Source organism: Anticarsia gemmatalis, chromosome 22, assembly GCF_050436995.1.
Source record: "Anticarsia gemmatalis isolate Benzon Research Colony breed Stoneville strain chromosome 22, ilAntGemm2 primary, whole genome shotgun sequence".
Taxonomy (NCBI): domain Eukaryota; kingdom Metazoa; phylum Arthropoda; class Insecta; order Lepidoptera; family Erebidae; genus Anticarsia; species Anticarsia gemmatalis.
The window spans coordinates 994,323-1,021,441 of NC_134766.1; the positions used below are offsets into that span (position 1 = coordinate 994,323).

Consider the following 27,119-nt stretch of genomic DNA (forward strand, 5'->3'; position numbering starts at 1 on the left):
TATTTTCAAATAATTCCGCGTTTTCAGAAGGGATATTGCATAATATTGAGCATCAAGGCTGTCAAATTACCTGACTTATTTGAAGCTAAATGCTCAACTTGAACGTTTTACTGCAGTGGTAACTGGAACTATATCTTTGACATAACAAATCGACATCTACTAGTCCGTTCAGAAATATGTAATACGTCAGATCATTTTAGTAAAGGAGAATTAAGATATATTATTCTTCAAAAAAGTAATACTTATTTAAGTTAAAATAAACCAAAAGAATACGTAAAATGTAATAGATAACAGTAAATAAAATGAAGCGCTACTGAAAACCTCATATTGTGACGTAGGTACCGTAAAAAGAAATATAGGGCCTAATTCCAAATAAAAAACTTTGAGTCAGGCTACAGTAGTTTCAACTGCCCATAGCAAAATTACTTTCTTAGTTATCATACTTAATAATGAGTAAGACATGATCCAGACAAGTAATTCCTACGTCACACAATGATATGAAGTCGCTTTCGGTTTTCCCTATTTATTTTACGTCACATGGTTAAGATAACGCCTTTGTGGTTTCTACGCGAAATATGTAACGTCATTGTTTTACTGTCAATATAATGTCAGACCGAAGTTTCATGTGTCAGTTTCACGAGTTCTGTGTTGATGTTGATCAGTGCAGCGGGAATTAAGAATATTTGAAAATTTGTATAAAAATAATCATCGAAATACGTATAATATTGTTGTAAATAATATGAACTGTTATAAACAACTCGCGTATAAGATTACGTAACTAGTGGACAGTATTACAGTGGTGAACAGCTGATAATTTGAGGTTATATTTACATAACAACTATTTGTGCAATTAAATATTGTTAGTGATAATGGATGCAGCGGAAAAGACGCAGACTTATAAGTCTTTGTACTTATCACCGATAATTGTAAGTAGTTAAACTTTTTCAGTTAGAATTGCGACGAAACTATAAAAGTTTTCATGCCTGTGTACGAGGCAAAGAAATATCGCTTACAGCCTGTGAATGTCATCAATATTTTTTTTTGTATTTTTATTTTGTTTGGTATATATTTTATTAATAAATTAAATTATTTGAGGCAGGGGGTGTGGCCGGGGTCACGGTGGTCACGGCGATTTATCCCCTGGATACGTTGAAGACTCGCCTGCAAGCGGCTCAGGGCTTCAAGAAAGCTGGAGGCTTCAGAGGAGTATATAAAGGTAAGCCTCATTCCTATACATGTAATAGCTACCAGTGTTACATCAGAATTTTGGCTATTGCATAATTATCCAGAGAGATTAGCTGAAGTTAGCCGAATTGAAAGTATATTCATAGTAACACTATAGCACAACAATGAGCTTTATAGAATTGGTAATTCTATAAAGAACTTAGTTTACAACATTTGTCAAACAATCATGGGAGCTACCTGTTGGTAAGTTAAATAATTTCGGATTACTCAACAGGTTCAAATAAATTTTGGCAGTTAGCCAAATTTTAAGGGGAAGCCCTGAAATATACTGTAATATGAATGCTCTTTATCTCAATAAAAAAGAGATGCTAGTAAAGTGACAAGTAGAAAGTAACACACATCAGTGTTATAATAACTCAATTTTTTTATTTCACATCTGCCTAGTGACAATGATCGTAATATAATATTGATACTATCTCACTAAGCGGGACTAAGCCTTTTGAGCCACGATCGAAAGTGTTCTGATTCTACCTGACCCCACCTTAATCATCTGCAATAGATGAATACAGGCCAATGATGAGTGACAATAGGGATATGAATACCACTACTGTAAATTAGTCACAGTTAGGCTGATTCCTGACTACTGTTGTAAGACTTTCCTAATCCCCACCTTCTTTTATTCCAGGTTTACTAACCCTAGCAACAGGGTCAGCTCCCATGAACAGTCTGTTCTTTGTATCGTATGAGGCGACTAAGTCATTCTGTGAGCCGTTAGTAGCACCTCAGTATGTGCCCGTGGTACATATGTTTGCGGCCAGCTTCTGTGAAGTTGTGAGTATTATTTCATCATGATTACCTTAAGGTAATGTTGAATGCATTGTATGTTTTCATGAACTGTTTTACATTATAGAAAAAATTATATACAAAATTGTTATTTTGGGGTGGTAAAGTACACCTTATAAAAAAAAGGCAATAACAACAGCAAGCATTTTACATGTTTGTTAATACTGTAACAGCACAAAAATATAGATTACTGACATCTATACAACTTGTCAACTGTATGTTTGACATCTCAGCATGATGTTGGGCTGTAAACTCTTTAACATATTAAAATACTAACAACCCTTCATATGTTCAAGATTAGTAATTCTTCCCTTCCCTTCTTAATTGTCTTTGAAATAATGAGACTAAATACACTCAGCAGTTGCATAGATTAGGTACTCCCATCATATACACAAACTCACAAAATTCTGGTTTTCTCTATGACATAGTAGTATAGACTTCTAATATATCTTTTTAGCAACAAAGATCCGTTGCCAATTGTAACACAATTTCGTTATACAAATTTGAATACATAAATAAACCGTTATCAATTTTCACTCAACTCACTACTGATGCAATATTTATACAAAGTTGCTGGTTTTATCTCCTTAGTTAGTAGGTAGAGTATTACAATTAATTAATTAAATGATAATTATGTTTTCCAGTTGGCCTGTCTGATTAGAGTACCTACGGAGATAGTGAAACAACGGAAACAGACTTATGTTGGGACGAAAAGTAAAAGCGCTTTGTCTATTCTTGCTAATGTAAGTATTGCATACATTATTGATTAATTATTTTATTTAATTATACATTCACGACGCCGCCCGCGACTTCGTCCGCGTAGAAATCCTTCCCGTGTAAATCCCGATCCCTCGGGAACTCCGGGATAAAAAGTATCCTATGTGTTATTCTGGGTCTTCAGCTACCAACATACCAAAGTTAATCGTGATCAGTTCAGTAGAATTTGCGTGAAAGAGGAACAAACATCCATACATACTCACAAACTTTCGCATTCATAATATGATCTAGGCATTCATATAACATAGTTCTTGTTGGAATGCAATGCCACTGTCCCACATTTGACTAATATAGTGGAGCCCATACGAAAGGAGACCCTATTCCGACCGTGAGAAAGAAATAGTCGATTTATATCATCACGCCTGTTATACTCGAAAGTGATAGCATAGGTGTATGAAATATAATATATGTTTTGCTATTGCCATATGGCAGTTACCTAACAAGGCCTACTATTGATTATAATATATTTATATTAAGTATTTGTGGCTAAAAGTACTGTTTTGAATGATAGAGATATGAGTAATTATGGCTAATTATGTAATAAGTACATGAGTGTTACATTTTTGTCATCTCGCAATCAATGAATGAAAAGTACATTATCACGGAAATACACTAATCCTGTTATCAAATATTGTAAAGAGCAAGTCACACGACTTTGCTTTATTCGTTACATAATATTATTATTATTATGTATGTCTGTAGATTACCTACTGATAAAAGTGATTCATTCGTCTTGTGATAATCGGGAACTAACTTCATATGTACATATAATATATCTAAAGGTCACTCAGTGGTAAACCTACTTTTTTACAAAATAGATTTACCACTGGTAAACCTACTTTGTAAAAAAGTAGGTTCCTGAGTGACCGATCGGTTAAAAAGCCAAAACTTTCTTCACATGAAAATCGGTTTAGGCAAAAGCAATAGATATAACGAGAGACAAACTACATACATGCATCTGAAACTGAAAACCTTTTTGAATTAGCTAATGTCTTGTATAAATAACAGCCTTAGTTAGAGAGTGATCAATTATAAGTCGTGACGTCGTGAACTGTGACGTATTTTCATGTATTGTGACGTCATAATGTAGGTTTATTTATTTTATTTATTTCAATTTTTAAAAGACAACTCCCGCACTAAGAATTGCTCTTGTGTCGCGGGGACTTTTACAAACATACAAACAACGGACACAAAGCACAACCAGACCCGAAACAATTATTTGTGGATCGCACAAACAATTGTCCCGTGTGGGAATCGAACCCACGACCTCCCGTTGCAGTGGTATCGGCGTGGCGACCTAATCCACTGCGCCACGGAGGCAGTCTTTATCAGGTCAATGACATTGTCTTCCCCGTTTCTATAGTAATAGGGTTTCTGATTGTCACTAGCGTGTTCTTGAAAGGTTTCGTTCACTCGTTGATTGGTCAAACCAGTGTTAATGAAATGACAGATCAAACTTAGATTCTTGGGTACAAATACCTAATACAAATAATGTTTTTATTGGTATTTTTTTTACTAGCTACCGTTTTGGGGAGATAAAATCAACTACTTAAGTTTCTTTTACATACTCCATTATTATACCAAGGATTTATATATCGTTTTCCCATTATAAAGCTACAAAATCGTGCTATTCGTATGATATCTTACTGCTTGTTCTTCGTAGATTTTCTGTACTGGTGTTACTTATTTGTAAAGAGTCATATTATTTTGAAACAAAACCTAAATAAGGAAATAGACAGATTCACTACACTATAAAACAGTTTAGAATATTTCTTATCACAGTACATTTGTACCAGATTAGGAGACTGTTATCTTATATTCGTAGCAACTGCAATAAACTCCGGCCTTGTAGTGACCTTGACGCATCATGTCTCACAATCTATCGCGGAAGTTACACGCGTATTGTGAATGAAATGGAGATTATACGGGTTTTTAGAATAATGGACGTGAAATTATTACTGTCATGTGCTTGTATTATTTATAAAGATAAAATGGGTCTGGAAGAATTTCGGTCGTTGCTATTGTACTCTCTATGAACATACTGGTTAAATGTTTTGTTTAAGCGTGAAATGTAAAAATGCTTAAAAGCGTTACACATCGGCTCCAGCCGGGTCACCTTTAACTAATTTGCCTATAATAATGGGCCCTATGTTCGCTTTTAAGCCTCTGATTCGGTAGTGTATGCCACTGCCACGTAGAGGTCTCGGGTTCGAATTCCGAAGACCCCCTCCGTGTTAAGAATTTCTCACTGTCTGTCCGGAATTAAAAAGGTGAGGTTGTGTACCTCTGCGCCTCGGAGAGCAAGTAAAGCCGTACCCTGAATTGTTCTGAAAATCTTGTCTTATATACAATCCTATTTTTCTCTCCAGGCATACAAAACAGAAGGTATCCGTCGCGGCGTGTACCGAGGGTTCTCGTCCACGGTGCTGAGAGACTTGCCGTTCAGCTTCATCGAGCTGCCCACCTGGGAGCTGCTCAAGACTATGGTCAGGGAACATAATAACGGAGAGATTACCAGCTTTCAGGTATGTTGGGGATTTTACTATTTTGCTTATGAACGTCGTATAAACTCTGCTTTGTTATACAGTGTTTTGTCTTGTTCACTCATAGACAGTTTCAAAATTGATGGAAAGCAATAAAATTGTATAACTAATCAGAGCTTATACGATGTTTGTTTGTAAGATTATTTAAAATAGACAGAATCAACAAAAATATAAGCTAAAACTAACCCAAGGATAAACATCTGTTTAATTGTGTGGTATAAAAAAGAATACTCGTCAGTACGATTAATCATCAAGTAAAACACAAATAAAATTGCATCGAACACACTTTAGCAATTAAATGATACAAAGGTGCACGTACACGCATTTGCGTATACGTATACACAAGTGCACGCATTCGCTAACCCTTATTCACTAAACTATGTTGTTACATTACGAATTACTAGCTTTTATTTAGAAGATTTTAAATTACTGGTCCATTACCTTGTTATCTTTTTCTTTGCACCATTTAGTATAATACTAAATGCTATTTTCTATCAACAGAGTGGCATATGCGGCTCAATCGCAGGTGGTTTCGCAGCCGGCGTAACAACACCCCTCGACCTAGCAAAGACTCGCATCATGTTGGCCGACACGTTGTCCGACAACAAGCTGCACAAGCTGCGCATCAGCTCCGTGCTGGCCGACATCTACGTGAGCGCGGGGGTCAGGGGCCTGTTCGCTGGCATCACGCCGAGGATCAGCATGGTCATGATCGGAGGATTCTTCTTCTTCGGCATGTATGAGGAGACGAAGAGGGTGTTTGAAGAGTACGTTGGGGAAAGGTAGCTTTTTTGATAATTTTGTAAGTAAGAGTTGAGTAGAGCGAGTAAGATCACGTATCAGTGAAACTACGGGTAAGTTCCTTTTGAACTGAGGTCGTGTGTCAATTGATCTTATGTTTATGACCAATCTCAGAGCATTTAGTTGTAATGAAACATGTATTTCGTAAAATTTGGAACACTCGTGCACTCTATAAACCTTCACCAACAACAATAAATCAACCAAGAAACAATCATATAGTTCTTTCTTCTTTCTATACTAGAAATTCATTGAAGTTCCAGTTGTCCATTGAAGTGCTAGTTAGAGAAAAAATCAAGCTAGCACAGTTAATTATTTCATACTGTTGACTATAATACTAGACAGATGAGACATATTTCATTACAAATAAATGCTCTATTTAATTTTAATCCGTTTCTCTGCTGGTCAGAGTACTCTCAAATTGAGAGATATTAATTTTATGCTAATGACAGCTGCATTGTCCAATTTATGAAGCAATTCTGGTAGATTTTATAAAGAAATCGTGTTCAATAGCATTTATAGTATCTACCTACATTTAAAGAAAATGTAATTACGTAGATTTTATTAACGTAATTTAATGTAATAGTCTTTTTCCATAAATATTCAGTCAGCATTCCTTTATGACGGATAATTAATGTGTTCTAGACCGAGTTTCAACATTATATTCTTAAATTCCGTGTTCTATAGATTTATGAAACATATTTTTATCAAAACCATGTTACCATTTACGTAAATAAGTGTGTATTTAGAATAGGAAAGTTTTAGTCACAAGTAGCTTTTAATTCAATCGTGTTCATAGTTGTTAAAGCAGAAAAAAATGAAAAACAAATTAACACAGCACTTTTGCACATTTTTCTGCAAATTTTCATCAACTACCCACATTTTATAAAGCATTTATAACAATTTTGATTTCCGAATTGCAAATTCTCAGTCATTCTAGTACAAAAATAACTACACCACCCCTCGATAGATGGCGTTGTGCGTTATTCCTGAATCGCGCTATGGTTTCGTTACCGCCGGGGGTATAAATACTCCCAGATCGCCTTGGACTCTTCGGTTACAGGCACGCAAGGTAAAAAAAAAATGCCACATATTTTTGACATCACAGCTGTTATATTAAGCTGTGATAATAAACACTATATTACTCCTACAATATATCAAGTATAGTAGGTATATATGTACCTTTATGGTACTATCCTACCTACTATATTATATTATTATATTGATATATTGGTATCTATGTACAGCACCTATACTGTATAGTACAGTAGGTATATAAGTACCTATAATACTTAACATATAGGTATATATATACTGCACCTATACTAAATATCTAGTATAGTAGGCATACGAACAGATTAGTTCATAAATCCACATGAAATAGTAGACTTATGAACAGAAATTTTCATCTCGTAATAAGGGATATGTCGGCATTCAATATCGATCGGTCTGGTTAAGGGTAGCTTCGAGACTAGCGCGATTTCCTTTGTTATATTTTCGCGTATTTTGCATTTAGGTATCACGTTTTAAATTGTATGTCTTTAGGTACGGAAAGTCATTTAGTTTTGTGGAAATGAAAGACAGTTTCGAGCTTCGAGGATAATACAAGCCTTTAAAGTGGTTAAAAAGTATTAAACTTGATAAATTTAAAATTTTAAGACCATCTGAAAGGCCTGAAACTGTCTTTCATTTCTGCAAAAAATTAAATGACTTTCCGAACAATTTAATATATTATACGTAATATACAGGGTGTGTGCAATATTTTTGTGTATTTTGGTGCATACAAGTTGATGTATCTGGCTGTTTTAAAACTGGGTATGTTAGTTTTATTCGTTTATAAACGGGTCTTGTTTTGTTTATAACAAAGGATATATTTTAAATTTTCAGATATTGCAATGGTGTTATTTATTAATGATAATTATTTAGAATATATCATGCTTTAATGGTGAAATGATGATACCTCAGTATATTTTTAATTAAATAATTAATCTAAAGGTGCATTTAGTTAGGTGCTTTACATTTTCAGTTTGGTTTACGAATTCCATTTGAAATGAATCAATAAAGTTAAATTATCTGTATGTTTGTTAATGTGTCACAAATACGGTCTAGATCATTTAGGCGAATTTTCAAAAATCGGTATCAAAAGTATGTGTGTGCTTAGCGCAGCTTTCTCCAACTTAGATTTCCTTTTTCAACTAAAGCTTATGTTATTTAATTTTAAGTTAAAGTGAATATTTTTTAAAACAATATATAAAATAGTAGCTTTTACATTCTTACCACTCATAAAATAATAATTGTGGCATTTCTTTATAGTTAAAAAGGGTAGTTTTGAATGAGTTAGTCAAGTGAATAGAGTGCTTTGTGTTTAAAACCTAGGGGATGAAAGTCCTTGAGCTTCGAATTTGAATTAAAAATCGCCCCAATGTTTAAAAGGCACTTGTGTTGTACTTATTGAATTATGTATATTATAGATTATGTATATATTTTGCACATATTTGTAATTTTTGTTGTTATATGTTTAGTTAAGCAATCACCTGTGATATAAGATGTTATCAATAAATTATTTATATTACTTAATAGTTTCATTAACACACTACATTAGACCTATGCATTTTCTTTCAAATGGTAAAGGATTCATTTTAGTGCATCTTTTTGGAAAAATAACAAATATCGGCAAAAAAGGTAGTCCGTGAGATTCTGATGTTCTATTATTTATTCGGTATATTACTGTAATTTAATACCATCATTACTTATGAATTTAGTGATAATGACAATTGTAAGAGTCACGATGACTATTTAATTATTTAATCTCTCTTGTCAAGATTAGATTGACAAGCGACATATAACCAACTTGTACTTGTTTCGACCCGTTCGTACTATAATCATTTCTGATGTCTGCTTCGTCACTATTTACTTATTTTAAAGCATACAATTAGACATAATTATGATCCTTATCAAATATTTATTATACGTGGTATTCCCAGACATATTTGAGCTTTGCAAATTTTAACATACATAGACGATTTGATAATGACAAGAAAGATATCTGTTGAACATTTTGTGTACTAATAGCGAAATGCAACATGAATAATTTATGAGGCTAAGTAGTTCTACTGCCCATTACTAGATGGCGTTTATCTTAGTTTTTTTAATTATTAATAGTATGCAAAGTTGACATTATACTTAGCGTTTACGAAGACCGCTATAGTTTAAAACTGCATGATCCGATTGGAGATTTAAAACTAAAGGTTAGGTGTGTTTACTTGTTTAAACTGAATTAGATAGGTATTGTTAGATTGGAATTGGGTAAAGTAAAAATCCTTCTAGCCTTTAAATAACCTTTATTGTTCAAAAGTAACCACAACAATCTATACATTTTCATCTTATACAAGTTTTATACAATGATATACATTTTACTCTATAATAATATACACATACTACATTAATCGAATGATAAAATTTTAAATTGTTACAATCAATCTAAAATTTAATATTTTTGGACGCGATCAATGTGATAAAAGTTTTTTTGATCAAAACCTTGAACTCGATCACATCCAAAATAATAATATAACGTTAATATATTTCACTAAAATACTGTTAATTACATAATTAACTAACATAATTGTGACATTTATGTATTTCTTTATTTACTACATACATACATAAAGTTAGCTACATTAAGTTAATCAAATAAGTACATAATTATGTTTATTTTAAGTACTTTCAATCAGTCTGTTTTCTGTATGTGAGAACGAACTCTCTGATCAAATTGTTAATCAAATATAATCATTATCATTCGTTTTTGATTAACGATTTGATCAGCACAATTACATTCAAAGGCAAAACACATTTAATATTTTACAGAACTATTTCTTTTGAAGTAGTTTTTATACAAAAATAAACAAATATAATATAATTTTTAAATATAAGTATTGCTGTTTAATTTACAAGAACAATAATTCGAAAAACTTGTATTTCTTTCAACAGTTTCGACGTTCTTTGCTACTGCTCACGTCTTTTGCAAAATAAAGATGTGACAGTACATTAGTAGTGTTAGAGTTTAAGTTATTTATTATTAAACATAAATAGACGTATAAATAACACAATTTTCAAAATCACATTTTGTATAAATTCTGTTTTTTTCTAAGAATTATTTTTTCGATAATCCAAATATCTTAAAAGCTAGTCCGGCTATTGAAATTATAGAATTAGGTGATCATTGTGAAAAATTCACCTTATTATACTGACTCCCAGTGAAATTAAAAAGTAAAAACCATAGACAGAAAGAATAAACTAAGACAGGGTTACCAACAATTCAACAGCCATAGAGTACTGTTTTTAAACTTACATTACCCATAAACAATGTCTACAACCAAGATAATTTGTGACAAAAAGGCACTTTATCTATCCCACCTTCACAACTTATAGTAAAAGAAACTTTGGAACATCATAGCCGATATAAAAGGTCCCATCTAACTATATATTTAGGAACCTAAATATATAATAGTAGCGAATGTCGCTTAGTCCGTTATTGAATAGAATACTCTCGAAGAACGACCAATGTACAAACTTAGATATTAACGATAGATAGCGTTGTTATTATATAACTTAACATCATTATTACTCAGCCATAAAAACCATAAAATGTAGAACTTTAGAATACTGTCAGTAGATTGAAAAAGAACACTTCTATAAGAAGAAGCAACAAGCAATGCCATCTAGCGGTTTTCACCAGAACTACAAGTAGTGTTATGACGTAACAACTGTCCTGCATCGCATTTGAAATTGTTTTAGCAATCAGGTATAACATTTTGTTATGCCACTGGACGCATGGTAGTTAAGTCTCGTCTTATACAAGATGTACCTTTTTGCGTCCAACGATCGTTTTGTTAGATAAAAACGTATCTTTAGAGATGATAACAAATGTATAATGAAAGATTTTTGCGCCAGGAGTTCGAAGAATGAGGGTTTTTTAATGGCCAAGTTACATGGAATGTTTCGCCTTAGGTAGTTTGTGACTTCACTCCTAATAGTAAGATTTTGATAATTTGTGACAATTTGTATGAAAAGAAACAATCTAGTTTAAGTTATAATGATCTAATGACCAGTGATATTTTTATTTGGTGTGTGCCAAGTAGAAAAAAAGTTCAGGTATTAAATGTAAATTTCCCGCAATTTCACCAAAACCATCCTTTTATCTCATTAGGCGAAGACCAGATTACAATACGTTAATTAAGATTTATAATCAAGTTCAGAATAACATCAAACGAGATTTCGCAGAAAAAATAATAATAGCTGGTTTATTTAGCACACACCAATCAAACAAAATTTCTCAAAAGATTTAGAAAAGCGCCATCTATCTAAATATGATATTACTAGTGTGTGAGCCGCGGTGCGAGCTGTTGTCGCGCGCGGTGGGCGTGTGGCGACGGAACGGGTTCCAAGATGGCGCCCGGCGCGCGGACGAGCGAGCTGTCACGGCTGTTGAGCCGGATGATGCCGTTGATGCTGCTGATACTGAGCCGCCGTTGGAGTTTGATTGTCGAGGGGTTTCAGGAGAAGCCTGGAAGATCATGTTGTATTGTCAATACGTATGTATAAATTGGAAAGAAATTAACAACATTATTAAAATTTCAATAATTAGATGAAAGTTCATGATGAATTAGTTTTTGACATTTCGAAGTTATTGTGTAAAATTAAGAAGTTAAAACCCATTATCTACTATGTCGCGTTTGGGTAAAGTCTTATGGTAGAGGAGGGAGGTTACATCTTGCCGAACGGCATTTGAAATTCACTTGGCAGAAAAGGAGACGTCGTAAAAAATCTTTGTATGGTTAGGCCTTTTGTAAAGAGCTGCAGCTGTATAAAAGATGAAAGGGGTAGTTGGCTAGTATGGATGTACCTTGAGCTCGTTGGCGTCCATGGGCGTGGCGAGCTTGAGCGTGAGCGTGTCGCCGGCGCGCTGGATGAGGCGCACCACGTCGTCGTGCGCGCTCCACTTCACGTCCGCGTCGCCGATGCTCATGATGAAGTCGCCCGACCGCATGCCGCCGATCTAACCACAGAACAAACAAACAGTTATAATCTAACTCAATCCTGAGAACCAAGAACTAGGTAGGTGCTAGTAAAGAATTATAGCAACTGTCAGATAAGGAACATTGATCATCTTTATTCAATTTCTTTAGGCAGCTGGCTGGCATGCTAAACAAGCGTTTACAACGCGACGTAGACAATCCAGGCTTCTAAGACGAAAGAATCGTCCTGTGTTTTTGATGATTAACTGATGATAACATGTTTTGCGAGTTTTAAGTAGAGTTTTAAGTTTTAAATAGCAAAAAATAATGAAGACATACCTCAGCTAAAGAATTAGGTTCAACTCCAGCAATAATAACAGGCGCGTCTCCTCTCACAGAAAACCCGAAGCCTTCCTCATCCTTAGAATTAGACACATTATATTCACTCGCCGCTCTTCTTAGGGGGTCCTTTCTTCTTCCATTCTTCTTGACCCCGTTCTCTTTGACCCCATCGATTTTATCTTTACTTTTATACTCATTTGATTCATCGTAATCTAAAACTTTTGGATGATAATCATAATTATTGTTATTATAACTGTTTATGTAGACGCCATTTTGTTTCGTCACTCGATGAAGTTTCTTTTTTTCATATTCGTTTGTGTATTTTTCATCGCTTCTGATAATTTGGTTGTAGTAGGTTGTGTTGTCTTCTGAGCGGTCTCTCTTCTTGCTACTTCTTAGTTCGTCGTATTCTTCTTTTCTTGGTCGTTCTTTGCGGGAGCCGTCCCTGTACTTCTGCAACTGGACGAGCCGCGGCGCGCTCCAGTGTCGCTTGGCAGAGAATATGGCGATGGGTCCTAGTGACTTGAAAAGGTCTTCAACTCTGTGCTGAGCGAAGTCTGGCTGGGTTAATGCCAGTTGGAATTTTGATGAAGCTGAAGAAAAAAAATTGGGCGTACAGTTTTCTGTTTTTTACTGGAAGCTGGTAACTTTATGATATATATAAACTATATGGTGTAAGTCCCTAATTTTTAAAAAGAAAGCCTGTTTTTTCGGCAAAATACTTAATACACAGTGTACTAGCGTAGCAAAGCGGTTTGCAGGTCAACTGTCTACTTAAAATATAAACAAGATTTGTCATCAGACAATCATCTCATCGTGAAGCTTTTCGTCAATCAAAATACTCAATTAAAAACCTTTTTCAAAGAAGTGAAAGTACTCACGTTGTATATTAGGAGCATCGATGAGGTCAGCGAAGTCTTGCGCGTCGTTGTCGTGATGCAGCGTGCGCTCGCGGGCGGCGCGCTCCAGCTGCGCGCGGACCACCAGCGATATCGCCTCCTTGCTGCGGAGCTCGCTGACCAAACAACAGATAATTATGTTAAGATTTTGTCCCTTTAGGGTTGGAATTTTGCAAAGTCCTTTCTTAGCGGATGCCTACGTTATAACATCTACCTGCGTGACAAATTTCAGCTCGATCCATCTAGTGGTTTAGGCTGTGCGTTGATAGATCACTATGTCAGTCACCTTTGAGTTTTATGTATATAGATAGATTGTTCACTATATAACTGTATGTATATAGATGCTGCTTCTCTCCCAGAAAGGATGGTTCTATAATATGCACCAACAGTTAATCTTATGTTACCATCCAACTCGGCAGATCCAAGATCTTATGTTGTTTTGGATCTCAGAAATTTCAATTGATTGGACCTTGTCTCAGATTTTTTTGGTGAGTTCCTTTACTTTTATTTGTAGGGTCATAAAAATGGTGCTAAAAATTTGATTCAGATTAATGTGGCAACTTTGATGCCATTACTTTGGCTTATCAGACTTCCTGCCTCATAGATATCTTTGGAAATCAATAAACATACAAACAAAATGAAGCAGAATTGGTACTCACCGACACATCCTCTGTAGCCGGAGAGCTTCTTCATACTGTGTGAGAGCCTCCGCGAGGTGTGCGCGTCCTAGCGCCGTGTAGTCCGGGTCTTGTTCTTTCAGCGTTTGAGCTAGTGATGACCCTGGAAATATTTATATAATTCCCGCTTATTTCTGCCACCCTGTAGATTGCCTGTATCAACTAGAAATAGGTTGACGCTAAAGAGACTTTTGCCTTTCCACATTATCTCGAGTATTCTGTTTTGTTGTGATCGTAGTCCAATGGAGTCATATCTGTTCTGTTTATAATTTCAAGAATAAGCTTTAAAATGTGTTTCTTTTATGAAAGAAGTAAGAAGTTACACCTAACCGTCATAACATGGCTAGGATCTACAGTGAACCTGTGACGCCATACTTACCTTTCAAATTTAATTTACATCCTTAATCTTTAATTACTCACCATTCTCAAGGTTTCTATCGGTGTCTGGCGCGTACAGTGCCGCTAGTCGTTCGCGTGAGCGCTGCGCCGGCGGCATGTTCAGTAGACCGGTGGCGCAGTACTGATGCGCTAGCGCTGCAAGAAGAACGAATGTTTTAGTACCAAATTATGTAGATTGGTTGGTTATGTGGTTCAACTGATTAGAAAGATTGCAATAAAACCGATTTTAATTCTTGAGGATTTTAAATTGCTATATTTATTTTAGCTTTGTTTGAAATGGGGTTTGTTGATGGTCTTTTACCTTTATAAAACTCAGTCTTGACGTGGACCAGGGAGACCCACGAGTATGGCACGTAGTTGAACACACCTTCCGATTGCATCTGTAATATTATTCAAGTATTTGAGGAATAAAATTTTTATTGGAGGTTTGATTTTCTTACTTTTTTTTATCAATGGGGTGTTAAACTGAAATTAGTGAATATTTGGAATCCATAACTTGAAAGAATGCAATTCGTCCGTGAGAAAGTCGTGGTTGTCTCGGTGCATACCTTGTCATAGAGTTGTCGGTAGGTGTGCGCGAGGTGCGCGCTCTCGTGCGCGAGGTCGAGGCACAGCTCGGGCGCGCGCCGCAGCTCGCCGCGCGCCTCCAGCGCCTGCAGCTGCAGCTTCTCGAACAGGCACTCGCGAGCTTGCGCCTGCGCATACAACATAGGCTATTTAGATGACGTTATTACCACAGGTACACGTAAGCATGCACCTGGTACTTTAGTTAGAAGATTTTATTTGCAGATTATCGGGTAAAGTTGCCTAGAGGGTCTCTAGAAAAGAAGTTTAGTATCTGTGCCGATTTTCCATCGACAAGGAACTTAATTTCAAGATTTAGTGGAAAAGAATTTTAATTATTCAGGTCAATGACATTAGAAAACAGGGTTATTCCAGAACCCAACATCCGTTCATTTTGAGTAATTGAAAAAAAAAACTGAATTTCAGTTTGTATGTACGCATTTCAAGAAGATTATTTGGCGACGCAATGCTGTTAGTGTCTAGGTTCCTGCAAAATTTTCATACAGCCTCGAAACTGATATCTAAAGAATGCCTTATACGTACAGTCATGAGCGCCGCCAGCACGAGCAGCGTGTCGGCGGCGAGGTCGACGGAGGGCGCGTTGGTGAAGTTGTCGAGCACGTAGCGCAGCGCGCCCGCCGCGCGCAGCCACGCCTCCACGCCGTGGTCGAGACCCGAGCACGTTGAGCGGTCCTGAACGAAACAACACATGGTTAATGCTCTATTAAATAAACACATTACTGCCATAGTATAGGGCAGGGGTTTCTTCGCGAAATGCTGCATGGGTGAGGTCCTGAGTTCTATTCGCCGAAGTATTGAATAAAGACTATCCTCTAAGAACTAGAAGAAGACGTGTTCCTTTATCGTTATAGCAATGGATTTCAAGATTAGTTTTAAAGAGTGGCGAATGCTCGGCTCATGTTCTATTAGATTATTTAGACATCATATTGTGCTCTTACCTGTTTTGCACCAATTTGTGTGTAGATGCCAGCTATGTTGAACAAGACACAAGCTTTCTCGAAAGCCACTGTTCGCTGGCATGACGGGACTCCTGAAAAAGAATCATTGTTATCACAAAATAAAGCAAGAGAAGTTTCAATTGGTACAGAAAATAGTTCTTGACAGACATGTTATGGTCGTTTGCTGAGCGATTTTTCTTGCTGACCGAATGTTCGGTTTTTTAACGGCCGAAACGCAAATTTCGGTTTAGTTTCGTTTTCGACGACAAACCTGCCGAAACTACGGCCGAAACCGAAAGTGCATTCGGGAGATTTCGAGCTTGTCTTCAATTGATTGATTATAAAAGCGGTTTTTTTTTATTTTCCCCCAAGAAATTATCTTTGTAAGGGAGTTCCGGTTTCGGTTTCGGCCGAATCTGAAATATTGCCGAAATTCGGTTTCGGTTTCCGTCGGACACTAGATTTTTCATACAAAATTTGTCAATAGCTACGAGCTTGTCTATAGTCAATAGTAAAAGAAAAAAGTTCTTCTGCTGTGAGTATGTGTTACCTGTAAGCGAGTCGAACCACTCGAAGTAGACCCCGAGGCTCCTGTCGGGCGGGAAGAAGCGACGCTCGATGAAGTACAGCTGGTTGTAGTACTTGAACAGCAGCGCCACGCCCGCGCTCGACCTCACTGGCGTGCGCATCGCCTGCACAAACACAAGGTACCGCTTTAGTTTCATTTATTATTACTTCTGTAATTTTTTGGCCTTCTCTCTCTCAATTTTAGGCACCAAAGCTTAGGCAGATAGTTCTTTAATGTCAAGTCGTGCTATAAAAGACAACATTACCTCCAATCCAAGGAAAAAGAAGTTCACTTTATAACAGGAGTATTATTAAAACCCTTACTTAAAACAAAATGTGTTTTCTGGTCTTTCAAGAAAAAATATAGACCTACAGCTGTGAATGTTGTATATTTAATTGCAGGCCTTGTACCTGGTGAGAGCGTTAAGTATACATATAATTATTTTGCAAGACATTTTCGTATTTGAGCTTGTCATGCACAGGAGCCGCAATACAGGAGAGTTATAAAAACATATGAAGAAATACAATAATGTATCACCTGTCTCATATCCATAAAGTCTGAGATGGCGTCCTCGTAGGCGGCGGCGTCTTCGCTGTAGTGTTCCAGGATGAAGTCTTTGAACGGCTCCCGGAAGTCCACCTCCTTGGTCTCCTTCAGCCCTAGCGGGATCATCGGCATCACGCATTCTTTGCTGCTGTCGACAATAAAACACTGTTAGACTTCAAAAGGCTTTTTAGATAAAATTATCCCCTGTTCTATTGGTAGACTCAAGGCCTTAACCCTTCCTCGTTAGGGAGGAGATCCTTGCTTAGCAGTGGGGCAGTAACGGTAAAAAAAAAGAAATAATTATTACTTCTTCTATCGGTAAAGGATTTTTTTAAAGGTATACAAAATCCTCAAACCGCACGTACCATGGTTAACTTAAAGCTTATCAGTGAATGTGCAGCAGTAACCCTTGTCTTACAGTGCGACAGTAAAAGGTGTTTTTTTAAACACTTCTATGTCACTGAGAAAGTTTGATAAAGTTTGTTACGCATTCCTTTGTATATTATGTATACAAAGAGATTTTTTCGTTGAAAGTCACAAGCTTATAAAATTTACCGGTTGAAATTATGAACAAATTAGTAAATGGGTTATTATCGTAGATTTTAAAAGTAAACCGTTCTGTCCCAATTCTTAACATATTTTAAATATTAATACATCATTAACTACTACACTTAGTATATAAACAGAGCATGAAACTAATTTCCTCGGCGAGCACAAAGCAACTTTAAAATAACTCACATTTGTAACAGCATTAAACTAGATAATTACAAAAAAGTTTACATTCCGCGCCCAAGAACGTTGATTATCTGTGCACATTCCACTCTATTAGTCTATGGTCACAATATGGCGGAGCGCGGGAGAACACAACAATGGCGGAAACTACTTTTTAGTTTATCTTGTTTTTAATTCGTGCGAGCGTTAATTGAATTGTAAAGATATATTATGTGTCGGTATAAAGAAATTATAATTAATTGGGAAAAGCTGTAATTAATTATATATTGTGAGACATAGTTTTAGAAAGAGTTGATTGTTTCACATTTAAAATATGATTTTTCACACACCGGAATTAAAGCCATGTTTTGTGGAGAACGTCGTTCATATCTTAGACATAACACAATACTGAATCCGTACTAATATAATAAAGGCAATGCTGTGTTACATGTTTACAACTTAACTGCTAAATTGACCATAATAAAATGTAGGTCGGAGATAGTTGTAGACCTGGGATACAACAAAAGCAACTTTTATTGCAAACAAATCCTAAAATACGCCATGACACTTGGTACACGCGAAAATCCGTACAAGTCAGCGAACAAATAAAAAAAAGATAATAAAAAAAATACTTAAATCCACGATTACATTGTGTAATTAATTTCTCAATCAGATAATGACAGTAAACACTAGGTGTGGCAATATCAATTATTTCTTATGTTACTAAGCTGTTACTTAGTTATTACTGGTCTCGTGTTTCACACAAGATCAGTGTAATCGATTATAGAAAGGTGATTGCGAACAATTGTGAAATAAGGGGAAGTAAAAAGTTTAGTTGCTGGTGCAGTGGTTTGAGGCAGACGTCTTACTGTAACCACTTCGCTTGCAGGTCGCGTGTTTGATACTCATATTATTATGGAATAATTATTGTATGATAGAATTTTTTTTAAGCTTCTTTTTGCCTACCTACATAAATACACATAAAAAGGGCAAAAACATCACGTTGGTTGTATAGGAGCGTCACTCTAATTAAATGTTATATTTTTAGTAATTATAACGGCAATGGAATTACCTTATCTTTGGAAGATTTAACTGACAAACTGTCACGGTTCATGAGATACCTACAGCCTGTCGATAGACAGCGAAGTCTCAGTAAGAGGGTACTGTTTTTACCCTTCTGGTAAGGAACCCCAATAAAAATTGGCAAGAATTTATGAAATTGCAATTTAACGAAAATGTCACAAGTGCGAAACAACTGGAAATCGAAACTATGAAGTTCAGTGCACAAATTGCGGACCAAAATGAACCACTGCATTACATTAAAACTGTATGATACAAATTACCATACCTTCCCACACATATAATTTACATAATATTACCTTTTTACAAATTATCTGCACGAAAAATAATTTAAAAACTAGCTCGGAACAAAATAACTCGGTAATTCGAAGTGTAAAAGTATAATAGAGGAGATAATAGCAGTTATTACGGGAAAAAAGTTTAATCGTTTAAGGGCCAGCGTAAAAACTCGATGGTTTGTAATGGTACGTCGCGGTTACATGTGCATACTGGACGTGGGGCAAGAAAATGACAATTTGGATATATTACATTTTTATAAAAGAAAGACGAACGCTCAGTAAGTGGCCGGTAAACGATCGGTGAGGTGGGCAACCTTTGGTAAGACAGGCAGATTAGTACGTGGTATTTTCATGCAAGTCATCCTTGTTTTACCAATCAGTCATAGCGTAGGCCATTCTTGTTCAGTAGCGCAATTTTCGACATTCGATTTCATTGTACAGCAAGTAAGTAAGAGGCTTTTAAAATAAACTTGAAAAATTAGTTTCTTCACGACGAGTTAGGGGAGAGACTGAACGATTTTTGAAACCACTTACTTATAGTAGCTCCACGGTTTATTTAAGCTTTTGCGGTTACCTAGGAGTTAAGATGATATTTTACAAGCATTGATAAATCTTTTGGTTATTTTTGATTTGCCAAATGAAACTTTGAAAAAAATATTTTTTATTAATATAACGCATTGTTTTTCGGAGTTCGGCAGACTCTAACGCTCATTGAGAGTTGAAAAAAACCTTACCATAAAATACCTATTCATAATTCAAATCTATTTCTTCGAACGTCCTTGCCATAAACTATCCACCTTACTTTTTAATATGCAAATACCTGTCATCCGGTCTTTTGAGACAGGTCTAACCTAATCTATTAAAATTAGTTCGGTACTGTGATTATGACGGATAAATCTAAGACAAAAAAACTGGACAGAAAACTAATTGGAGTTGTTACGACACATCATTTTCCTGTTTGTCATCATTAATTTGAATGAGGTTGGGTTTCATTGCCAGCGGATTAGCGGATGTTTAGAGTAAAGGTTAAAACTTGTGGTTAAAATTGATGAAAAGGAAAGATGAATGCATTTCATACACCTCTGCCTACACCTTTGGGTATAACAAGCGTGATGTTTGTATTTAAATCACAAAATCTTCCAAACTAAAACCAAAAATATACTTCTGATGGCGATCTTGGAAAGATGACGAAAACGACTAATCTATTTAGGCGACATATACGGACTTATATATAATATACGGACTTTAGGGTTAAAGCTACACAAATCGGTTTAGGTATTTCTAAAGTAAGCTTGATTGTTACCTAATCCTTAGGTTGTATTATTTTACATTTAGTTTACTAAAATGATTAAAGAAATGCGTATTTACTCCAACATCAACATAGATTCATTCCTTAAGAAGGTAAAATAGATCAAGAATTAACCGAAAGCGCGAATAAAAATGTCTAACCAAGTTGCAACGTTTAAAATATGCCACCATTAATGTTGCCTCTATCCATTTTTCCGCTCATAATTCTTGTCTCGTTAACCATAAACATTAAACCGACATTTATTTTACTAACAATAAAATTACCTAATATAAACCAGTAATAAAATAAAGGTTAATGCGTTATAACAGATCATAAAGTTTGTATCATTTATTAGTGTCATGGCTGACAGTTGCTTAATGAATTGTCTATGGTATCCTGCGGGCCTTCGAACCATAGATGGCAGAGTTTTGTAATGGCGGACGTGTTTGTTTTGTTAATTGATATTATATTTGCAACGAGTTTAATGACTTGGTGGTCCAAGGTAATGTGTAAGTGCTGATTACAAGTTCCAATGTTTCATTCTAGCATTAATCAAAATAGTATTCCATATTTCAGTCCGTTAAATCTAGTTTTCAGGTAATATTTGAGTGACAGATTAATTTATGCGATGATTTTTATTTCAATGGTAACTATTGTCGTTGAGATGAAACTTTGATGAGTATTCAGTCTTATAACCAGTACAATAAATATGGATTAATATCAATGGGGACTCTAATCATAGTGGCCTTTTTTTGATCATCCTTAATACTACTTAAAATTACTATCAATTTTTTTTAACAATAATACATACACAAATTGACGCCTTCTCTCCATAGTGGAAACCATTAAAACCCGTAAATGCTTAGATTTTTCAATAAAACGATGGCTGATTAAATCGCTCCTTCATAATCCCCGCTCCCCGCCTCCACTCACACCTGTACTCAATGCAAATCACGTATAACTCGATTATACAACGTACAACTACTTTTACTATAGCTTCACTTATAAACTATTATCTTAGCACATAATTATATTTGATACAATTATTAAACCGTATTATTTTGGATTATTAAAAATTGCAATGAAATTATATTGGGTAATGTACTCTACATTCTGAAATCGCCGACAAATGTAGGCGACGTGATCTCGGTAACTTTTTCCAAAGGCAGTCTTTGAGAGTCATACAAGTTGGCAGTACTACTAGCATTCTGGAAATTGTTCTACAGTGGCCTCAGATGTGGAGGAGTACTATCTCTCATTCTTATTTTGTTTAGTCTTATTAATTTAACCCGTTAATGTCCCACTGCGGGGCAAAAGTCTCCTCTCCTAATGAGGGAGGTTAGGCTTTGAGCCCACCACGTTGGCTAAGTGCGGGTTGGGGATTTTGCATACCTCAATGAATGTATTAAACAAAATTTAGCCATGCAAGGTGTCCTCACGATGTTTTCGATCACTGTTGGAACAAGTGAATTATTTGTAATACACACATAATTTCGGAAAGTCATCGGTATGTTGCCTCGGGTTCGAACCTGCAACCATTTGCGTGGGATACCATCTAATACCTACCACTAGGCTATCACTGCTCTTTATGGAAGGCCTTTGCCCAGCAGTGGAACGATACAGGCTAAAAAATATCAAATATAATAATATATAAATCGACTAAGCTACGTAAGAAGTAAACTATAATCTTACGACAAATTAAATCGTAACCGGACGAGTTTTAATCAAAACATAAAAATAACTGGGGCAAGCAATATTTGACCACATAGTTAAATTGAAAAACGTATTAAATAACAACCATGTCATATAGCTAGGTAACCCGATGGCTTTCCTTCTTTAAGGCTATAGGCTAAAGCAGACAAACCCGCGTTCCTTACCTACCAACACGGATATCATTACCGAGCTATACAATTATATGTAATAACATTATATTATCGCTGTCCTAGAGCGTTGAAAGCTGACTATAACGTAACATTAGACTGAAACTGGTATTTGTAAATCGGTGCTAAGTTCTAAAGTGCTCTTGAATGAGAGCTTTCTTTGGTTTAGATTTCAAAGTAGTATTAGAATTGATGGAGGATCAAACTTTGTTTTAAAAAAACACACAGTTCTTGGATTTTATGGCGTTTTAATGCTACTGAGGCTGAAAGACTTTTAAGTGCCTGAAAAGCTGTTTCAAATATAAGTGCTCTCTTAAATTTAAAACAGCTTTTCAGGTCATCTTATACAAAAAATAATTTGGAAAGCTGTTCCGAAATGTGAGGTTGCATATTTAATTTTGTTTCTATTATATGTTTATTTAGAAAAGTGTATGCCATCAAAAACATTCTGTAAAAACCTCAAGTCTCGCCGTAAAAAGTTGTGAGATCTATATAATACCAAGTCGATTAATCTATTTAGTCTCTACTTATAGGACCTTCTGTCTTAAGTTATTACGTATGTTATTATCATGCCAATTTAAAAAAAAAATACCTCTAAAACAAATAGACCGACCTGGCCATCGCCAGATTTGATTATTAGTATGTATCACACTACACAGCACGACAAGAAGTTAATGCTCCTGAAATGTTAATAATGGCGAATTTGTGTTTTCTTGCGATGACCAAGTCGATCTATTTGTTTTAAAGGTATTTTTTTTAAATTGGCATGATAATAACATACGTAATAACTTAAGACAGAAAGTCCTTTAAGTAGAGACTAAATAGATTAATCGACTTGGTATTATATAGATCTCACAACTTTTTACGGCGAGACTTGAGGTTTTTACAGAATGTTTTTGATGGCATCTCACTTCTTTTTGCAGAGCGAACATAAGTCCAATTTGTATGGAAAGACGTTTTTTTTTCATAATTCAACATATTTTCTAATGGGAATGTTGTTCAGTTTCATGGGCTAAACCCCCTTACCCACCCTATACCCCCTCCCGTTATGCCTCATATAGTAGGTACCTATTTACACCTATTTATTTTATTTTGTACAGTAATAATAATTCATTAACTGCAAATGTAACCTTGTAATCTTATACATTTATATGGGATTACAAATTATGCACGTTAACAGTGTATCGAATGTAGTGGCCAACTGTGAGGTGTTTATGTACGCAGACGATATGTGTGTCCTATATGCCTCTAAAGATATCTCGCAGGTGCAAATAAATGTACAGACAGATTTTGAAAATATAACGAAATGGGCTCACGATAATGGTATCATACTTAATCTCACCAAAACAAAATGCATGCACCTTCACTCTCCATACAACCAAATCGCGAAAAATGTAAATATTGAGAACCTTAACATAATAGGACACACATACGAATGCCTTCATAGAAACAAAGTAGATTGTAAGTGTGATACGTTGCAATATGTTGACAATTTTAAATATTTAGGATTAAGGATTGATAAGAACTTTAATTGGGCTATGCACATATCTGATGTCTGCGCTAGGTTGAGATCTGTACTAGGCAAGTTCTATCAGCTTAAAACAGTATTAAATACAGAGACAATTAAAATTGTATACTATGCTCTAGCAGACTCACTTATAAACTACGGACTGATTGTATACGGACGAACTTTTATAACGTACTTAAAAGATATTAAAGATCTTCAAATAAGACTGATAAAGTATTTAGTTAGTAAGCAGGATAAAAATATGTGCAATAACGAATACAGCAGATTGTTCCCTATCTGTAAAATCCTACCAATAGAAAAAAAAGTAGAATACTTAATTGGCCTAGAATATTACTTTAGTGATAAGTACAAACATGTTGTTGAAAATAAATACAATACGAGAAGAGTCAGGGAACAGAAACTTGTGAAACCAAAGGTAACTAATTATTACGGCCAAAGAACAAATAAGTATATAATACCTTCAGTTTTTAATAATATAGATTTATTGAGAGAAGTTCCTAAAGTTAGTTATAATAGTCTTAAGAAGAAACTAAAAGATGTCCTTTTAGAGTAAAAATATATACATATAAAATATTATTGTTATGGATGTAAGGTAAATTATCTGTTTGTTGATGCTTTGGATATTATATTTGTATTTGAGTATATGTAGTTTTAGACTGTAATTTCAAATTGTTTTGTAATAGATGTAGCATATATGATAAGAGCGTATCTCGCCGTTAAACATATGTTTGGCGAGTTTAATATGTATTTAGTTTTAAGCTACTTTCAAATAAATAAAATTATATATATTAAAAAAAAAAAAAGTTATTGTTGCAGTCGGTGTATTTAGAAAACTGGACCGAAATTAGAAAATATTAAATTTTTCCCATGATAAAAACACTAAACCCTATTTGTATTCTAAATTTTAAGCTTCTAAGTCTGCCAGAAGTACCTTAGACTTTTGATGATCGGTGAGTCAGTGAGTCAGTGAATCAGTGAGTGACAAAATTCAAAATTTTAACAAGTTGTCATTCTTAAACTACTGGTTCAAATTGACTGAAATTTTAAATATACCGTGTTTATACAATGACTGATTAGTTGCTGAAAATCCAGGCTTCTTGTTTTATCCACAACGAAATTATAGGGGTGTCAAAAATAGCCCGAATTGCTTCGAGAAAAGGATGTTACGGCCGTGCCGCTTTTTTTTTTGCTCGACTTGCGGGGGCACTTCCGTGCCCCCAGATATATGTAGGATTATGATTTTGAGAGCTGACTGAGCCTAGGTTTCAAAGGCTTTGTGAAAAAAATATAGTTTTAACTAGCAAACACGCATCGATACTGTACCAGTTTGATTCTTGCGTAGGACATAGAGCTTTATTTCATGTACAAGGAAAACTACATCCCGGAGTTTAGAAATTGTAATTAATTACATAATCTATTCTTATCCAGTTTACGACTGCGTAAGTCTTTTTATCGAAGGTACTTCTGTCTACTCTCTTAACGAAAAGCAAGTACAATGTTACATATTAGAATGATTCAGCCAAACCATCATTACTTTTGAGTAGTATTGACTATTGAATATCATTATGCAAATGCTCGATAATTTCTATTACACACATATTTGGACGTTACATAATCATAATGATTGACAAGTTCTTAATGATGTTGTATTCTTAAGAGATTTGGTTGTAAGTGTTGGGTTGTTGTCTCTCTTACTCATATTAGGGATGTGATTTGTCCCAAGTGCGATACAATTTTCCCGATCGCAATGTATTGTTTTCCACTAAAGGTATAATGGGTCAGCCATGCAAAAAAATAAACATTGAAAACGTATCAAAATTGATAATTTTTGGAGTCAGTTTATGAAGGTCACGAAGAGTACTAAAACTGGTTTTCTAATAAATGGAAAGGGAAAGGGTCGACGACATATGAGATTGTTGGCCCATTATAAAGATTACTGTTTTAAGACATAGCTTGTTGAAGCAGATTGCAGGAGACTTGCCATAAAATCCGACCCTTACTAAGTACAAGCAAAGTCCCGGTTTTTGCCTGTTTGCCAGCACAAGACAACTATTTATATTTTTCCTATTCTAAAGTGTCCGATTGTCGGACACGGGTCTCCCGTCAAATTCGATCTACACATAATAATAAAACAGGTAAACAGTACCAAGTGGCGTTCTTTGCTCTCTGCCTTGCCTACCCCTATAAGAAGAAAGCGTGATTTTATGTAAGTAACACACATAAAACAGTGTGTCTGTATATTGAATATATTCTCAACAAAAATATATTCTGGTTGCTTAAGAAATAGAGCAAGAAATAAAAAATCTAACTGATATAAGTATGTATGTATGTTGAATTCCGAGTTGTATTAAAGCCCTACCTACATGATACATGTAGTTATAGGCGTGATATGGCGGCTTCACTTTCTGTAAGGTGCGGCGACTTGTCATTTAACTTTCTCGTTACAAGCATTACATCGTTACGCTCCGCTGTGATCGTAGTATGACTAACTGTTGAGGTAGGTATAACATTATCTGGGTAAGAAAATGGAACGGGGATCGTATAACAAAAAAATATTGCTAGGTAAAGGTCACCCGAAATGAGAATTTAGTCTACCCTGTTGGTCAATGCAGATTTGAGATATTGTTTTCGTTAGAAAACTCTCAGGCATCGATAAATATTATAACAGGTACGATCTTTAAAAAAAGAAAAATGGTTTTCACTACAAGTTTGGCGGGATCATCGATTAAAATCACTCATTTGATTCCGCATCCCAAAGTCCCCAACCCGCAATTGGGCAACGTGGTGGACTCAAGGTCTATCCCCTCCCTCATTATGGAAGGAGACCCTTGCACAGCAGTGGGACATTAATGGGTTAAGTCAGCATGGCGCTGATGCATGATCTCGTGACGTTTTACTGCACTACTTGATGTCTGAGATAACTAAAAAAAGATCGTTCCAATTGGCAAAAAATGACTTATTGATCGTGTAGACATCAATTTATTAATGGCTATAAATTATATAAAGTCGATTACACAACTAGTTAGAGACTTTGAGAGCATTTTCTCATAGAATTAGGAGCGGAAATGATAGAACGGGTTTGTTCAAGGTTTTCTCTACATACTTGCAATTTATTGATTTGCTGCACCTGCTAATTTGGTCTCGTTTAAACACCTACCTACTAACTGTCGCACTGTATTTTGATAAAAATAGTGTGTCTTTATCGGTTACTAACCGACATTGACGCTTAAAAAAATTGTG

At 35.3% G+C, this 27,119-nt stretch overlaps 2 protein-coding genes across 4 annotated transcripts in view; one reads left to right on the plus strand and one right to left on the minus strand.

Moving 5' to 3' along the window:
• The first annotated feature begins 649 nt into the window (after positions 1 to 649).
• On the plus strand, positions 650 to 8,718 carry LOC142982725 (S-adenosylmethionine mitochondrial carrier protein homolog). The gene is made up of 6 exons (XM_076129398.1): positions 650 to 926; positions 1,096 to 1,216; positions 1,871 to 2,016; positions 2,673 to 2,771; positions 5,175 to 5,330; positions 5,850 to 8,718. Exons 1-6 carry the CDS (start codon positions 870 to 872, stop codon positions 6,132 to 6,134), a joined length of 864 nt encoding a protein of 287 aa, XP_075985513.1. The 5' UTR covers positions 650 to 869; the 3' UTR covers positions 6,135 to 8,718.
• Positions 8,719 to 9,467: 749 nt separating this feature from the next.
• Rhp (GTP-Rho-binding protein rhophilin) overlaps positions 9,468 to 27,119 on the minus strand; it is a 126,011-nt gene continuing 108,359 nt past the window's right edge. For 2 of the 3 annotated variants that reach the window (XM_076129085.1, XM_076129087.1), the window contains 12 exons: positions 17,106 to 17,262; positions 16,551 to 16,692; positions 16,001 to 16,092; positions 15,585 to 15,734; positions 15,026 to 15,172; positions 14,779 to 14,857; positions 14,499 to 14,612; positions 14,061 to 14,181; positions 13,384 to 13,517; positions 12,500 to 13,095; positions 12,049 to 12,201; positions 9,468 to 11,709 (listed from right to left, as the gene is read on the minus strand). In XM_076129085.1, the coding sequence (XP_075985200.1) occupies positions 11,503 to 11,709; positions 12,049 to 12,201; positions 12,500 to 13,095; positions 13,384 to 13,517; positions 14,061 to 14,181; positions 14,499 to 14,612; positions 14,779 to 14,857; positions 15,026 to 15,172; positions 15,585 to 15,734; positions 16,001 to 16,092; positions 16,551 to 16,692; positions 17,106 to 17,262 (2,092 nt within the window). In that variant the 3' untranslated portion in view covers positions 9,468 to 11,502. The remainder of the gene's footprint in view (positions 11,710 to 12,048; positions 12,202 to 12,499; positions 13,096 to 13,383; positions 13,518 to 14,060; positions 14,182 to 14,498; positions 14,613 to 14,778; positions 14,858 to 15,025; positions 15,173 to 15,584; positions 15,735 to 16,000; positions 16,093 to 16,550; positions 16,693 to 17,105; positions 17,263 to 27,119) is intronic. The other variant, XM_076129086.1, reaches the window with a different exon arrangement.

What these genes read in the sequence shown, in the direction of transcription:
- LOC142982725 (XM_076129398.1), top strand. Translation starts at nt 870, where the DNA reads ATGGATGCAGCGGAAAAGACGCAGACTTATAAGTCTTTGTACTTATCA. An exon ending in CTTCAGAGGAGTATATAAAG is followed by an intron (nt 1,217 to 1,870) that starts GTAAGCCTCATT and finishes CTTTTATTCCAG; the next exon opens with GTTTACTAACCCTAGCAACA. An exon ending in CGGCCAGCTTCTGTGAAGTT is followed by an intron (nt 2,017 to 2,672) that starts GTGAGTATTATT and finishes TATGTTTTCCAG; the next exon opens with TTGGCCTGTCTGATTAGAGT.